We start from the raw sequence: 16,487 nt of genomic DNA on the forward strand, positions 1-16,487 counted from the left end.
CTTAATCTGGATCTTCAACCGAGAAGTTCCCTCATCAGGCGACTTCAAGCTTCCCTACCACCACCAGTGTCTAGGCCCGGGGGGGATATAACTTCTTCAGATGCAAGCTTCTCATCCCCAGATCAGTTTACTCGGCTGGTCTACACCCCGTGGTCTAAGCGCCAAAGTTAATTTTGTTCACAATAAATGTAATTTCATCTTCATCTTCAAACCTGGCTCTCTCGTCGTAAAATGGTCTATCCTGATTGAAATACTTTTAAAATAAACCTATGAGGATGCATCTAATTTGTATATGAATCCTCTAAAATACTAATTAAATAATTGAAAGAAAATGAGAAAATAAAAAATATATGTGTTGTACCCCCCAACAGCACCAATGTTGACCTCTTATGTTGTTTTTTCATCCTTTCTCTCTTTCTTCACATATTTCGCCTTTATACATACTCATACTAACACAAAGACACACTTTATAATGACAAAAACTATTTGCAGGAATGCTATTATTATCATTCTGATTCTGATTATTATTATTTATTTGATTTATTCCATTTATGTTCATGTTGTTTTCTTGTTGGGTTATTGCCTGGTTCTGTTGTCACTCTTGTTTCTATTGTCCTGTTTTACATACTATGTGTTGTCTGTTAGTCACTCATCTTGCACCATAAAAGAAAAAAAACCCTCTAATGGCTAAATTGGAGTTAGTGTTTCGAGATGATGCTAGAGAAATCATGGTTCATGAACGACACACAAACAAAATGTTCTTGTTTCAGGACATTTATTTAGGACAGAGCCAAAGTGGTGTTTTATTGATTTCACTCTGAATGTGCTTTAACTGGTTGATTAAGACAAACATTTCTGTTTGGAGTGTATTCAGGAACAAACCGCTCAGTTGTTTTCTGTTGTTCTCTATCTCCTTACTGTCCCTTTTCAATATTCCTCTCCTTCCTCCTCTCCCTCACCCTCGATGGAGTCGACTCCCACCTCCTCGTAATCCTTCTCCAGAGCTGCCATGTCCTCCCTGGCCTCGGAGAACTCCCCCTCCTCCATACCCTCACCTACATACCAGTGAACAAAGGCACGCTTAGCGTACATCAGGTCGAACTTGTGGTCGAGCCGCGCCCAGGCCTCGGCGATGGCGGTGGTGTTGCTCAGCATGCACACGGCCCTCTGCACCTTGGCCAGGTCTCCTCCAGGGACCACGGTGGGGGGCTGGTAGTTGATGCCGACCTTGAAGCCGGTGGGGCACCAGTCCACGAACTGGATGGAGCGCTTGGTCTTGATGGTGGCGATGGCGGCGTTGACGTCTTTGGGCACCACGTCTCCACGGTACAGGAGGCAGCAGGCCATGTATTTACCGTGGCGAGGGTCGCATTTGACCATCTGGTTGGCCGGCTCGAAGCAGGCGTTGGTGATCTCAGATACAGACAGCTGCTCGTGGTACGCCTTCTCTGCTGAGATGACGGGGGCGTAGGTGGCGAGGGGGAAGTGGATACGGGGATATGGCACCAAGTTGGTCTGGAACTCGGTCAGATCAACGTTCAGGGCGCCGTCGAACCGGAGGGAAGCGGTGATGGAGGACACGATCTGACTGATCAACCTGTTGAGGTTGGTGTAGGTGGGACGCTCGATGTCGAGGTTCCTGCGGCAGATGTCATAGATGGCCTCGTTGTCAACCATGAAGGCACAGTCAGAGTGCTCCAGCGTGGTGTGGGTGGTCAGGATGGAGTTGTAGGGCTCCACCACGGCGGTGGACACCTGAGGCGCGGGGTAGATGGAGAACTCCAGCTTGGACTTCTTACCATAGTCGACGGACAGACGCTCCATGAGCAGGGAGGTGAAACCGGAGCCGGTGCCTCCTCCGAAGCTGTGGAAGACCAGGAAGCCCTGAAGACCGGTGCACTGGTCGGCCTGAGGACAGAGACGGAGACACACCGGTTCAGGTTCAGGGAGATTGACACAATATCTTTGATATTTTAGAGGTGTTCATAAATGGCCGTTAGTCCTGTTTGTCGCGGGGAGCATACGTAAGTCCGACCGCCCAAAAGTCCGACCGCTCATTTCTCCAACTACCCATTAATCCGAGTTATTCTACAGTGTTAGGGTTAGGGTTCGGGTTGGGCTTAGGGTTACTTAAGTCAGAGAAATGGAAGGTCGGACTAATGGACGCAAAAATAAAGAAATGTATGGTCGGAGAAATCGGTAGTCGGACAGACGTCATGCGCCCGTTTGTCGCGCCTCCTTCCACGAGTTCCTGCATGAGTTTACCCGAGTAATGAAAACAAATTTGATTGGACGTTATCGAGCAGGTGGGATATTCAATGTTTGGGGCGGGACCCGCCTTGCTCCGCCTCTAATTGGCTGCCTCTGCAAGGCTAAGCCTGTACCTGCATCTTACCCTAACCTTAAAGCAGATATCAGTGGAATGTTTTTGTTAATATAAGTCCTAAATAGTCCTATTTTCCGTCAGCAATCACTTACATGAAGTATTTCAGCCTAAACACGAGTCTCTCCGTCACTCTGCTCTGCTGTAACCCGAGGAGAAAATTTTCCTTGTGGGATACAAGTGTTATCCAATGAGGAGAGAGAACGGCATGAAGGGCTGTGTGTGCAGCCAAGGGATGCGCGTGAATGTGGTGACGTAGCACGAGGACCAATTGATGCCTGACAAGGGCGGGGGCTGCTAACTCATGGTGCGTTCAAAGCGGGCCCGGCTCTACGCAGGGGCAAGAGGGGGCAGTGCCCCCTCAAATAAATGTCTTGCCCCCTCAAATCCAAATTTTAGAAGTTGAGAAAGCATATTTTAATATACTCAACAAATGTGTATATTACCAAAGAGAAAGAAGTTAAGTTGGGGGTTCAGACATCCCTCTATCTAGACATGCCGGTAGTCCGACACTTTTTGATACCGCTATTCCGCGCGTCTCTTTTTTTTTTTCTTTTTCTTTTTTTTTTTTTTTTACAGCTGCGATACCCAGGCGCGTCTCTCTCTCTCTTTTCTTTTCAGCATGCCTATCACCGGTTTGATGAGGGAGTGATGTTCTTAATCTCAACAACTAAACTATCAAGTCACAAACAAAACTGACACACATGATAAACAAACAGAACTATGCTGCAGTTTGTTTGTCAAGTTAACCTGTGACCTTCAGCACCACGGACAGCGCCGCGGATGAGCCGCGGAGCTGCAGCTGTGAGCGTCTGGGCTCTGGGCTTATGGCCTGGGGCCTCATTTATCTAAACTGTATAGCAGTGTAAAACTGCTGCTACTAAATGTTTTGCTTAGCCCTACGGCGAAAAGACACCCAAAATATTTACACCTTTTTCAGATCTATCAAACTGTGCGTGCACAACTCTCAGCAATTTCTCTTCGATAAATCAAACTGGATCCAAGAATGGTGCGCAGTTGCGCAAGTGAACGCACCTCCGTCCCCGGAATGCCTAGACACAACCATATATGGTCAGCACGTGCATATTAATTAGCCATGTGCTCTGTGGAGCGACAACAAAGTGACAACAAAGACAACGGGCGGAGGGAAGAAAGCGAGATAGCTACATGGCATCGGGCAATAAATCAGTCAGAAAAATGATCTTGCATTTTAACAAAGCTACAATAAAAACAAAAACCTCCCAAATCTCAACAAAAGGGAGCAGAAAGAAGAATAATCTTACTCCTAATATCTTAATCAAATTGACAAAATTATCTGCAGTAGCACAAAAATCCGCCGAAAAAGGGACAGTGTTCTTTTCTAAAATGTTCTGTCCCCCCCCCCCTCCTCTTCTCAGAGTAGGGTGAATTCGCCTAATGTGGGACATTTTTTGCAATTTAGACTTCTGGTGTATTTTGCGATATGAAGCAAACACTTTCAATCTACATCCTGTACCATTCTGAAATCCTTAGGTTGTGATCTAATGGAATCCAAAGAGAAAATTCTGATATCACACTCCTAAAAGAAATACCATACATATTTCAACTCTGATTGCAAAGTTTTTTGCGGCAATTTCTGTTCCCTAATGTGGGACAGTCATGCTCCTAATGTGGGACACTAAAAAGTCTGTTTAAAAGTCATCTTAATTTACATGATAAATGCTAGATTGCAAACCAGTGTTCAATAATATCACTTATTGTCCTAGTTCTGCTTCATCTTCTATAGTGTTAATGGTTTTCTACCAATTGTGTGGTGGATGTGACCTTTTACCCCGAGCTAAAGAGTGGACTTAGGGTCATTCCAAGCCCTGGTCAACAACCTCAATTGTGGGACACCACCATCCTCAGTGATCTCCCTATATTCAGTAATGTTTCCCCTCATCCTGTCTTTTTTCCACTGGTTGAGTTCTCTTGCTTGATTCTTTTCCTTTCTTTTCCCATGTTTTCTTTCCCTGATTTTGTCTCATTGCCTTACTCTTTTTTTGCCACTGTGATCTGAAATACATTCCATTTAATTAATCAGTAATGTGCTATCCTTTGATTACTTCTAAACACAAAATTTTTCATGAACATTATCAAAAAAGACAAGATTTAGAAACAAGAAAGAAAAAAAATCAGAGCCATTTACCCCTTTAACAGTATTATGACCACTGCAGTTAATAGATATAATTTTCTTTCGTTGTAAAATATTCAAAACAATGCATTATAACAATAAAACCATGTAAACAATCATTGTTATTGTTCAACCTATTAGTTTTACCTGGAAAAGCCCTGTCCCACATTAGGAACAACCACCTGTCCCGCTTTAGGAAAGCATGTTTCCTAAAGTGGGACAGTAGAAATGTTGATCAAAATCCTAAATATTGAGAATGGTTACACCATATTAAGATATATTTTAATGCATCAGCATATTATAAACACATTTTGACAAAAAATTGCAATAATTTTGTTTTTTTTAATAAATTATGGCCTTAACATTATTTTTGTCCAAACCCTAAGTAACTAGCATTTTGGTGGTCTTCACACAGGGTGCATCCAGTTTGAAGGCTCTCCCTCCCAAATCTATGATTGGACATTTGAGATGTCATGTGATTTTGATAATGCAATATCACAGCTTGTGTGAGACCACATTTACATTAACTTCCTTTTGCTATAGGAAGACCTATACCCATTTAAGCTTAAGTGTCCCACATTAGGCAGTGTCCCACATTAGGCGAATCCACCCTACACCAGAATGCTTCACTCACATTTTAAAATCACAAAAATTTACTGGGGGGATGCCCCCAGACCCCCCTACAGGTATTTAGCTACTCACCTTTTTCACCCCCTCTGGGTTTGCAATGCATCTTCAGGTATATGCAACCCCCCCCCCCCCCCCCCCCCCCCATAATGTGGCTCTTTGCATTACAACAGTCAAAAATTTGGGCTCTAAGACCCTGGTTGGCCACCCTGACCCCTAGTTGGACAGGTCTGAAGGTAGAGGCCTGACAAAGTGCAATCCACTTCTCCAGGTTGCCGTTGGACACATAGCCAACAACCCAATTCAATGAAGTTACTATAAGCACAGAGAAAGAAAAGTGCTGGAGCTTGATGTGTTCACATGATGCCCCCTTCACATTTCTGACTGCCCCCTCATATATGCCTGCCTAGAACCGGCCCTGGTTCAAAGAAACTCGTACTTTGTGTTTTTCCTTCCTGTGAAGTCATACCAGTTCGATCTGGTACGAGTTCACGGGTCGGAAGTTACGAGTGGCCGTTATAGGGAACTTTCACAGACAACAGGATGGTAAAAACACGAGCTACGGGTTACCTGGAACGCTACCAAGTCGTAGTTGTGACTTGAAGCTGTAACTTACGGTTTCAAAAGCCTGCCTTGAACGCAGCATTAGCCGAAACGGCCGTGAAGCTGATATCTGCTTTAACCACTCCCTTCTTCATGCCTAAACCCAACCAGCAGAGTAGAGGGCATCGTGATAAGCCAATTGGAGGCCTAGTGGGGCGGGACTTGGCGTGGCCATAGTGGGAAAAAATTCTGCGGGCGGGACCGAGCTTGGTGTCTATATGTGTGTGTGTGCGAGTGTGTTTAGCTAACTGTTAGCTAGTAGGCTTGCTACGTTATAGGTTGCTAACTTAGCTAGCGAGGCTAAGTCATGGAGCGCAGGGATCTGGAGGAGGAGAGTGGAGTAAGGACGGAGGAGAGTTTTGTGTCGGTGGTGGTGGACGAGTCTCCTCGTTTTTCTCAGACGTTTGATTGACGGATGACGGATCCTGATATCATTGGCTGATGAATCGTGAGCAACGTGACGTATAATTCGTGCGTCTGCATTAAAAAACGACCCCACTTTCATCCCGGATTTACTCCAAAATAGAATATTGCACAAAGTTTGGGCTACATTGTCTGATAGATGAGTGATTACACTAATTTAAAGACCCATAGTGAGATCAAATTCAATTTTCTTTTCTGAATACCTTTAATCATTTTCTGATGTGAGGTTTTACACCCACCAATTTGCGGATCCTGTCCAGAACCAGGTCAATGATCTCTTTGCCGATGGTGTAGTGTCCGCGGGCGTAGTTGTTGGCAGCATCCTCCTTACCAGTGATCAGCTGCTCAGGGTGGAACAGCTGGCGGTAGGTCCCAGTGCGAACCTCATCTGAAAAGACACAGAGAATCACAAATGACTTGAGATTTCGACTCAAAGGAAACCATGATATCTATCTCTATGGAGGGGGAGGGGGTTGGACGGGGGTGGGGTTAGCTACCGATGACAGTGGGCTCCAGGTCCACAAACACGGCTCTGGGGACGTGTTTTCCAGCTCCGGTCTCGCTGAAGAATGTGTTGAAGGAGTCGTCTCCTCCACCGATGGCTTTGTCGCTGGGCATCTGTCCGTCCGGCTGGATCCCATGTTCCAGGCAGTAAAGCTCCCAGCAGGCATTGCCGATCTGGACTCCTGCCTGACCGACGTGGATGGAGATACACTCACGCTATAGGAGAGGGGGAGTGAAGGGAAAGATTTGGATTAAGATGCATTTCTGAAATAGTGAAGGGAATTAGCACGACAAATGCTTTCATAAGAATCACAGTGATGGAAAGAAACAAAGGTTGTTTTTTTTCAGATTTTAATGCATCTTTAAACACAGAAGGTGATTTTTTTTATATACATATATAACGTTAAATCATTATATTGTTAACAGAAACTGTATCAGCTAATTGTATCCTCCCATTTTCTTTCCACCATCTTTTTTCCTAAAAGAAAAGGCGTCTATAGCTGATCATTTGTGTCAGTGGAGCCAGTGCGCCATAAGACTGTGTCTGCTACGCATGGGATTATAGGCGGAGAGGATTATCTAGGTCAGACATGTTGCAGTGTGCTGTCTCTTTAAAAAGACACATTAAGATCATACAATGACGTTATGTGCAAATAGATTTAAAATTATTATATATCAATTATATATTTTTGATATATTATTAAATTGGGTTATTACAGCTGCCTTGGTTTTAGGTAACACATAAAGACAGTCATATGGATTTATCATTTCACAAAGAAATGTTATTAATAACAAACAAATGAACTGATGTGATATAAATGTGACTAAAATTTGAATTAATTGTCAGAAAATGAGGTTGACGGACTTAGTGTGAAGCAAGTGGTTGGTATTGGCATTGGTATCTAAGCTGATTTAGATGAGAATGTGGGAAGAGGATTAGGTGTTTGCACCACAGGAATGTATCAGACCACATTGTGAAGACATGCAAATTGTGGAAATGCATTTTTTTTAATAGAAATGTGTGTTTGCAGGGATGCGAGCGATTAATTAACAGCGACAAAAGGCAAAAGGAACACACAAAGGCAAGCGAATTTAAGGAGGAGCAATGTCACATTAACGAGCTAATTTCCTCACCACCTGCTTATTATTACTGCAGGTCACGGACATTCACAGCAGCAGACGGAGGGATGCGCGTTAGAAATGAGATGTAATAATGTACTCACCATGATGGCTTGTCGTTATTATGCAATGTAATGAGACAAGTCTGTGGAGTGTGTGTGTGCGTCCGAGATGTAAGGCGGCTCGAGCTGGTCTGATGACGCACCGGTGCGCGCGCCCGCTCCCTCTCCCTCTCGAGGAGGAACAGGTGAAGTGCGCAATAACATCCTCCTCCTCCTTCTGCACAGCACCAGGCACTGTTTCACATCCAGAAAAACGTGCACGAGCCAAGATCTCGTGTCGATCGATGATGATTATTTGATCTGGATCATTTGTGATTATGAGGCTCTTTTATATTTTGTTTTGTTGTTAATTGAGGCTGTTGCTCGTGCACCATAACTGTGACGTGTTTACCATAATGGGTCTATACGTAATTATTGAAATGTATTTTTTTAACATGGTGCAGCCATCCTTGAATTGTATTGACTGCAACTGACATTAGTATTATTATCAGTTTATTAATCATGTTAAATAATGTTTTAGACATTTCCTATGTACTGTGTTATGTCTGTGTAATAACAGCTACCCAACTGGTTGTGTTGAGCCTTCAGGTCCACCATAATATTATCTCACATTACACCTCCTGATTATATTCAATAGCCACAACTGCATGTTTTGCTTCCGATTACAAATTTATTTTCGCAATGTGACAGTGACTGGGATTGCTACCCTCAGCCTCCCAATCCAATAACAATGCCATTACCCACTGAGCTATCCTGCTGAATGTGTTGACTGGGGACTCTTCTGGCTACACACTCCCTCACACAGACACACGGACAGGTTGACAGCTCCTTCATGTCAGTGCTCAGAGAGAGTGAGATGACTGTTTAGTCAGAAATGTTGATGGAGATCATACCTTGGCAATGTGACAATAGTACAATGACATTACTTACACTTACACCTGGCATTAACATGCGTTTTTGAATCTATTTTTTAAATAGAATCTATAAAAAATTGAAGACTCATTGGTAATGATGACCATTCACCTCCACCTGCTCAATTTAACCAGACAGTCAGCTCTACCCTGCTGGAAAATATGTGATAATGACTTTTATGCTGTTTCAGTTTGTTTCTGTTACATTTCAGATGATGAATGAGGGTAAAAGCAAAATTAAGTTAATCAATAACTGGGCACAATGGAAACAGCATTAGCTCTAAAAAAGAAATATCTATAATTTGACTGTAACATTGTCGACTTACAGTGTCATCACAGTATATTCTTTAAGTCCACTTTTGGTTTGATATTTATGAGGATATGAACATTTAATAAACAGTAAATTAGTGAACAGTGTAGGCTAATGTGGTTTCCTGGATTTAGTTTATGGCTGTATTGAATCTGTGTAATAGCCTATTTGTGAATAACTAATGTATCCCAGTTAAGGCATATATTATAATATGACACCTGTACCAGTGTCACATTTATGTGTTTATACGTAGCCTCCAGATACAGATATTTTCAATCATTATCCATCGGTTTTCTGTTCGTGAACTCCCACTTGACCTGTTGCTGCCTTCAAGTTCACAACTGTGTCGTAACTTTGACACACGCACCACAAGACAAAAACAAACAAATAAATGTCTGTCTTGGGGTGATATTATTCCGTGTGTCGTTTCTTAAAATACGTAGACGTGCTGCATAACAAAGTATAACCACTTAATTAAAACTTCCACTCAACCTTGGCTACTTTTGGTCACAGTGTTGAACACGAAGCTGGAAGTTACGAGCATGGAGGGAAACACTTGAAGTAGCAGTGCAAGTCCGTCTCAGCAAGAAGAATCACAACAGCTTCATAACTCCGTAAATATGTTTTCACTTACAAGGACCCTGAATGCAACTCGCACTTTTATTCCACCACCGTGTTGCAGAGCGGCGGGTTTCTTCTCGCTGCGGCCGAGACAGACGCTGTTCCTCTGCGGCAGCGACGCGTTGGTTTCACGCACGAACCACCCGCACAGAGAGTTATCGGGGGAGAAACGCTTCAATGTGCCACCGAGCGCGGAGTTTGTGGCTCGGGTGTCGGGTATCCCCACCATGGCCAAGCTGCCCTACCAGGAGACGGCGGACGGACTCGATGCGGCGTTTGTGGGTGTCCCGATAGACACCGGGACCTCGAACCGACCTGGAGCGAGGTTCGTCTGTGCAGCTCCTGTGTAATTAACAGTGGGTCTGTTCCTTCATGCTGTCAACACGAACATGTGTGTCTGGTCATTTTGATACAGTGGGGCATTTCTGAAACTTTTATTGTGAAAGGACACAGACCGAGGAATTAAAGATCAACTGTCTTCACTGTATCAAAAATAAGGCCTGTCAATAAAATGAGCCTACACAGGCACTACATTATGCTGTAACTAGGCTACTAGTTTGTGGTTAATGTACAACACAACTTAAATAGTTTTACCAACATTTAGCTCAGGATTTTGCAACTGCAATTTCATTTCTAAAGTGAATGATTCCATAATAAATTATTTATGAACAGTCAGCTGATCACATGTTAAAGCAGAAGTAAGCGGAATGTTTGTGTTAGTCTTAAATAGTTATATCTTCCGACGGCAATCACTTATAGTGTTTGGTCTGAAACACGGGTCTGTCAGTCACTCTGCTCTGTAAGCCGAGGAGAAAACTTTCCTTGTATCCTACAACCTTTATCCAATGAGGAGAGAGAACGGCATAAAGGAGCGGTCCTCTCTGTGTGTGCAGCCAAGGGATGCGCGCGAATGTGGTGACGTAGGGACGAGGGCGGGGACTGCTAACTCCATCGGCTGACAAGAAATTAGCCAAAACGACCGGATCGCTTACTTCTGCTTTAATGTTAATATATTACACTTAAAACTTAAGTTCAACACTGGGTTGGTTAATCTATAAAAGTTCTTTGTGTTTTGTTGATGATTTGTCTGTAAAGTCTGCACTTGATTTTGAATTTACAACTGCAACTTCCACATTAATGTCTGACTTTTCTGAACATGAAATAGAAATAACAATGCACAACTTTCTGAAGTCAGATTTTAAACACTAACAGCACATATTTTCTGCACCACCGCAGGTTCGGTCCCCGTCACATCAGAATGGAGTCTGCCCTGTTGAGGTCCTACAACAGCGGCACCAGGGCGGCGCCTTATGAGTCCCTCATGGTGGCCGATATCGGGGACGTGAACGTGAACGTGTACGACCTGAAGGACACCTGCAAACGCATCAGGGAGGCCTACAGGAAGATCCTGGCTACCGGCTGCATCCCTCTGACCATGGGTGAGAGTGACAGTCTGAAGTCTGAGTGCTTGTGCAGCCTCGTAAAAAAAGAAAGAAAGTGAAGTTACGTGTTGGATCAAAGGTCAGATGCTCAGTGAGTTCTGGTGTCTGCAGGTGGCGATCATACCATTGCATATCCAATCCTGCAGGCTGTTGCTGAGAAGTAAGTAGGTTATGTAACGTTGAATGTTGCAGGCTTCACATGACCCAGATTGATTATTATTCATGGGAAAGTAGAAAATAGGCTTTGTCATGTTTTGTCCAATAAGCAGAACCAAAACAGAGTTATTTTTAAAATGATTAACAACTAAAATGAATTCCATAATAATCAGTGGGACTTTTGCATGATGATGATATGATACATTATTTGTTGATGTATATTTACATATGCAAAAAACAAAACACCTTTTTCCTACAATATATGTTCTGTTGTATTTTCTCAGACATGGTCCGGTGGGTCTGGTCCATGTGGACGCTCATGCTGACACCAGTGACGTAGTCTTGGGGGAGAAGATTGGACACGGTACTCCGTTCAGACGTTGTGTGGAGGAAGGATTACTGGACTGTAAGAGAGTGGTCCAGATCGGCCTGAGGGGCACGGGCTACTCTCCAGACTCATACGAATGGAGCCGGGCCCAGGTTTGGATAAACTGACCACAGACCGGGGAGGTGGGGGGGTTACTTTCTCACATGAAAAAATATTAAAACTTCATAAACTATGGGCCCATGGGCTACCACCACAGTAGGGGCCTATATGGATCCTGGGTGCAAGCCATATATGGGGCCCATGTGGACCCCATGTAGCGTTGCTGGCTGGGAATTTGCAAATTTGACATTTCAAATTTTGGCAGCTTTTTACTGGAGGATGTTTTGAAAATTAAATGTCCTCATCTATATTATTTTAATGAAGTCACAGAATAAGCAGTCTTTAAGAAGAAAATGAAAATGCAGTTTGGATTATTGATTATTCATTTTATTTATGAGTCAAAAAATGCAGCTATATTTTGAAAATGAAAAAGAATTTCTGTTACGCCATTTTAATTTTAATTATGAGACACATTTGCTTCGATACAGGTAGGCTACTGTATGTTCTGTAGATCCAGTTTTAACAGACAAAGGCCAACACTATAGTTTCATTGCACAGCTAATTTACAAGTAGGACGTTTTTTAAAGTTATTAAAAGATCTGAGGAGCTAAAACCAGTTTGCAAACCATCTAACAAACCTCTCTTGTTTGTCATTTGCGCAGGGTTTCCGTGTGATCCAAGCAGAAGACTGCTGGTTCAAATCTCTGGCCCCTCTCATGGCTGAGGTCAGGGCTCAAATGGGCAGCGGTCCAGTTTACCTCAGTTTTGACATCGATGCCCTCGACCCAGGCTTTGCCCCCGGCACAGGAACCCCAGAGATCGCAGGACTCACCCCCATCCAGGTAAACAGGCTGTAACAGACTTTAATCCATCTATGAGACAACATTTTCATATTAATATTCTTTTACTTCACCACTTCCATCTGTTTATCAGCTATACCACTTTTTTTGGTTGTATGAATAAATTTTAATATATGCATTATCTTTGTTTCAGGGTGTTGAGATTATTCGGGGCTGTCGTGGTCTGAATCTGGTCGGATGTGATCTAGTGGAGGTGTCTCCACCCTACGACACCACAGGTACTTCAAAAACATTTAATTTCTCATCAAAATAATATATATTATACTTACACTTTTCTTTTCTTTACCAGGAAACACTGCATTGACTGGTGCCAACCTCCTCTTTGAAATGTTGTGCGTCCTCCCCAAAACCAAATATTACTGATTGGAACAAACAGGGCAGACTGTTTTTTCTTAACAGTCAACACAGTTGGGGCGGTGTTTGGCTCGGTTGGTAGAGCACCCGCCCCATGTGTTGAGGCTATAGTCCTCACTGCAGGTGGCCCCGGTTCGAATCCCGCGTCGAGCGGCCCTATCCTGCGTGTCATCCCCCCCCCCCTCCCTCCCCCCCATTTCCTGTCTCTCTCTCAAATGTCCTATCAAATAAAGGCATGAAAAGCCAAAAAATATACTATATATATACAGTATATACTTGTATATACTCAAAATGTTGTTGAGACGTCTGATCAGTGCCAGATATAACTTACATTAATGTATAAAAGAAATGAATCATAAATCAATGCAACTGTGGCTCATATGATTATGTATAATCATCTATCAACATTCCCCTGTCCATCATACCATATATGTGTTGACTAAACCACAGCAACTAATAAATAAACCACACTCACTAAGTTTGACTTTGTTGTAATATATCTCATTAATCTGTTTTATACTAATATGATAATGCATCTATCAATCATTGACAAATGGAAAACACTCAGAATGACTTTTCTTATAGTGTCAAACATTAACAGGCGGTTTTAGTGCAGCGACATGTATGAACATACAGTATGTACCTGTGGTATTCCCACGCTCTACTTGTTCTGCATAAGGCCATGAAAGATCGTCACAACTGGTTGCATTTCATTTTAATGTGAGTACCAGTAGAGATTTGTTCAACATCAAGACATTAACCTGCAGCAAACAAATACAACCATACATAAAAAAGAGCGCGGTAACATTTTAAATGTACCCAATTCATCAGATGGATAGCAGTAAATCATAAAATAACATTTTAGAAAAATATAACAGACGAGATTTTTTTCTTTTCTGCAGCCTAGATGACTCTGAAAAGTCCTGGTCCACACAACTCTTAAACAATTACACATTATATACAGTATTTGTCTGGGTAAGCTTTTAATACATGTGGTAATACTTGGTGACCTAACTGAAGTAGGGTTGAGTTATACACTATTGTTGGACACCAAATGAATGAATGCATTATGTATACGCTCAGCTCTCTGAACCATAACAAAGATCGACATGACAAATTAAACAAAGAGCACATGTTTTTGGCAGCACAGCTCAGTTTAACAGCTTATTGACAGATCAATTCACTCCTAATTTGATTTGGCCTGAACCACAACACAGAAAGTCTTCCTGCAAAGCAACAGAGAGAGAGAAACCAGACACCACTCTGGGACTCACCTGTTAACACATTCACATCACTAAATGTTAAACAATCCAAACCCCAAAAACTCTGGGCTGCAAAAACTAAAGTATAGGATAGAAAACCAAACCCCTCCTCTTGGTTTCTCCCAGTGATGTCACCATGACATCACAGAAGATTTAAAAAACCAGGAAATGGTCGGTGGCTCCCTCCCAAACTTTAGACCTGCAGAGGATCACAACAAATAGACTGACAATGGAAAATATGAAGGAAGAACATAATAAAAGTAAGTAACACTAGTTTATTTCAGTATCTGACTGTGCTTGGTGTGAACTCTAACATAACATAACATAACACAAACATAAAACATGGTCATAGTAAGCGATGCAGAGCTGAAGAAGCAGTGGTAACTGGTAATAAACTGAACACATGTGGAAAATGGTGCAACCTGTTGAAATGTAGATTTCCTGTCAAACAGCATCCATTTATATTGAGAAGTGTTTGTTTCAGAGAAGTTTAATTTCTTGGTGCAGATAGTCTAACATCCACTGACCATAGTGTAAAACAGCAAACGGGCAGATTCAATCACTAACTTTGTATCATAAAGGAAACAATGGTTGTATGTTATGGTGCCAGTGGACATTTGTATAGCAATTCATCAAGGGTATTAATTAATTCACTTATTAACAGTGTCAGTCATGTGATGCTCAGTGTGTTTGTTTTATCTCAGTGGGCAGAGAACAGTTTTTTTTTATTTGAAAGGAAAACACTTTATTCATTTTCATTAAATTAAAAAAACAAAAAACAAAAAAAAACTTTTCAACTGTCTGATGCTTTTGTTGTTCTACATCTGTGCTGAGAAACTGCAGCAGACGTGAGCTTCACTTCCAAGTTAGTTAGTTAGTTAGTTAGTTTATTTTCCCTTGGTGGGAAATTCATTTTCATGGTTCTATACACGGATAAGAAGCGTCTTACCTACAATAGCAACAGCAGTGACACTGGACAATATTCACAAACACGTGGCATGCAGATTTACAAAGCTGACTACTGATTCAGTGCTGTGATGGCTGAAGGCATGAGGCTGTTTTTAAACCGTGCTGTGTTATATGTCTGCGTCCAGAGGGCAGTAATGTGAAGTAGCGGGTGTGTGTGGTCTTGTATTATTATGTTTGCAATGTGTGTGATGGCTTTGGTATTTAACTGAGTGAGCAGGGACTGTGGAGCCCTGTAACCTTTGAGGTAATATTTTTGTGAGGCTGTTTGGTTCTTGATTGTGAGCATATTGTAAAAACATGTGGAACAAAACATGAGAACTGGTTGAACACCAGTCACCTGTCATTGATGCGTTTTGAAGAAATGTTTCTCACTATTGTACTTTTAAGAGCTGTTTAAAATGTCTTGTTTTTTGCCGTGAAATGGAAAAAGTGTCATATATTTGTATGATACATTTTCATAGGGATGCTGAATCCACCCCAGGCCAGCAGCAGGAGTGCATGAATGGTTTTGAGCTTGTAAAGTGACATTCACAGGTCTTAACAAAACTAGTATTTGTAAATCAGCCAGAGTTTGTGAACCAGTACAATAAAGAAAGAGAAATTGAAGTTTGTGCATGTAAAAAAAAATCTGATTTCCTTTTTGTTTCTTGACATTTAACACAAATTCATGTTTTTTCCCTCCCAGAACACCTGACAGACGCCATGCGGAAGAAGACAATAGAAGAATATCCAGGTACCATTTATATCATAAACTTTATAACCAACAGGAATTCAGACAGTTGTTTTCTTTTTTCAATATGTTTTAAAACTATATACAGGACTGAGATCAATAGGTCATGTGACAATAAGGTCTGACATGGTGGTGTAATCAAGACCACAATAAAAGGTGATATATCTCAGAGTTGTTGTTGCATGGTTTAATATTTTACCAGATACTACTGTGATAAAACGGGAAATCCGCCAGTTTTATAGATTCAGACTCAGTTTATGGTTTTGTGCCGTCGTGTGTTATATAATTAGTTGTGGAGAGAGTTTATATTCACGTCTGTATCGAACACTGGGATACAGGAAATTATCTTGAATATCAGTTTGAAAGAAAAAGTAAAACTTGTATAAGAAGAAGACAAAATGAAACTTTTCAAGCTACTATGTGGGTGTATAGTAGGCAGGGAGAGTCTCACAGGAGAGGGAATGCAAGTTGCATTATGGGATGTTGGCGGATGTTTAGCTACGTTTGGGGGATTGACTCATATCAGGGATTGAAAGTCTGTTGTTCCAGATTCTGTGACAGGAGTTGTGTTT

At 42.1% G+C, this 16,487-nt stretch overlaps 2 protein-coding genes across 2 annotated transcripts; one reads left to right on the forward strand and one right to left on the reverse strand.

The window, feature by feature from the left end:
- Positions 1-927: 927 nt before the first annotated feature.
- LOC310988736 (tubulin alpha chain-like) lies at positions 928-6,903 on the reverse strand (the record flags this gene model as incomplete). The annotated part of the gene is made up of 3 exons (XM_083975433.1): positions 6,686-6,903; positions 6,428-6,576; positions 928-1,908 (listed from the first exon to the last, which is right to left on the reverse strand). Exons 1-3 carry the CDS (start codon positions 6,804-6,806, stop codon positions 928-930), a joined length of 1,251 nt encoding a protein of 416 aa, XP_083831559.1. The 5' UTR covers positions 6,807-6,903.
- Positions 6,904-9,320: 2,417 nt separating this feature from the next.
- Positions 9,321-13,431, forward strand: agmat (agmatinase (putative)). The gene is made up of 7 exons (XM_083974850.1): positions 9,321-10,040; positions 10,952-11,154; positions 11,269-11,317; positions 11,598-11,793; positions 12,403-12,582; positions 12,734-12,818; positions 12,890-13,431. The coding sequence occupies exons 1-7, from the start codon at positions 9,715-9,717 to the stop codon at positions 12,961-12,963; spliced, it is 1,113 nt and encodes a 370-aa protein (XP_083830976.1). The 5' UTR covers positions 9,321-9,714; the 3' UTR covers positions 12,964-13,431.
- Positions 13,432-16,487: the final 3,056 nt, after the last annotated feature.

The sequence above is a fragment of the Trachurus trachurus genome (genome assembly GCF_905171665.1).
Source record: "Trachurus trachurus genome assembly, chromosome: 7".
In the NCBI taxonomy this organism is placed as follows: Eukaryota; Metazoa; Chordata; class Actinopteri; order Carangiformes; family Carangidae; genus Trachurus; species Trachurus trachurus.

What these genes read in the sequence shown, in the direction of transcription:
- agmat (XM_083974850.1), top strand. Translation starts at nt 9,715, where the DNA reads ATGTTTTCACTTACAAGGACCCTGAATGCAACTCGCACTTTTATTCCA. An exon ending in ACGAATGGAGCCGGGCCCAG is followed by an intron (nt 11,794 to 12,402) that starts GTTTGGATAAAC and finishes TCATTTGCGCAG; the next exon opens with GGTTTCCGTGTGATCCAAGC. An exon ending in TCCACCCTACGACACCACAG is followed by an intron (nt 12,819 to 12,889) that starts GTACTTCAAAAA and finishes TTTCTTTACCAG; the next exon opens with GAAACACTGCATTGACTGGT.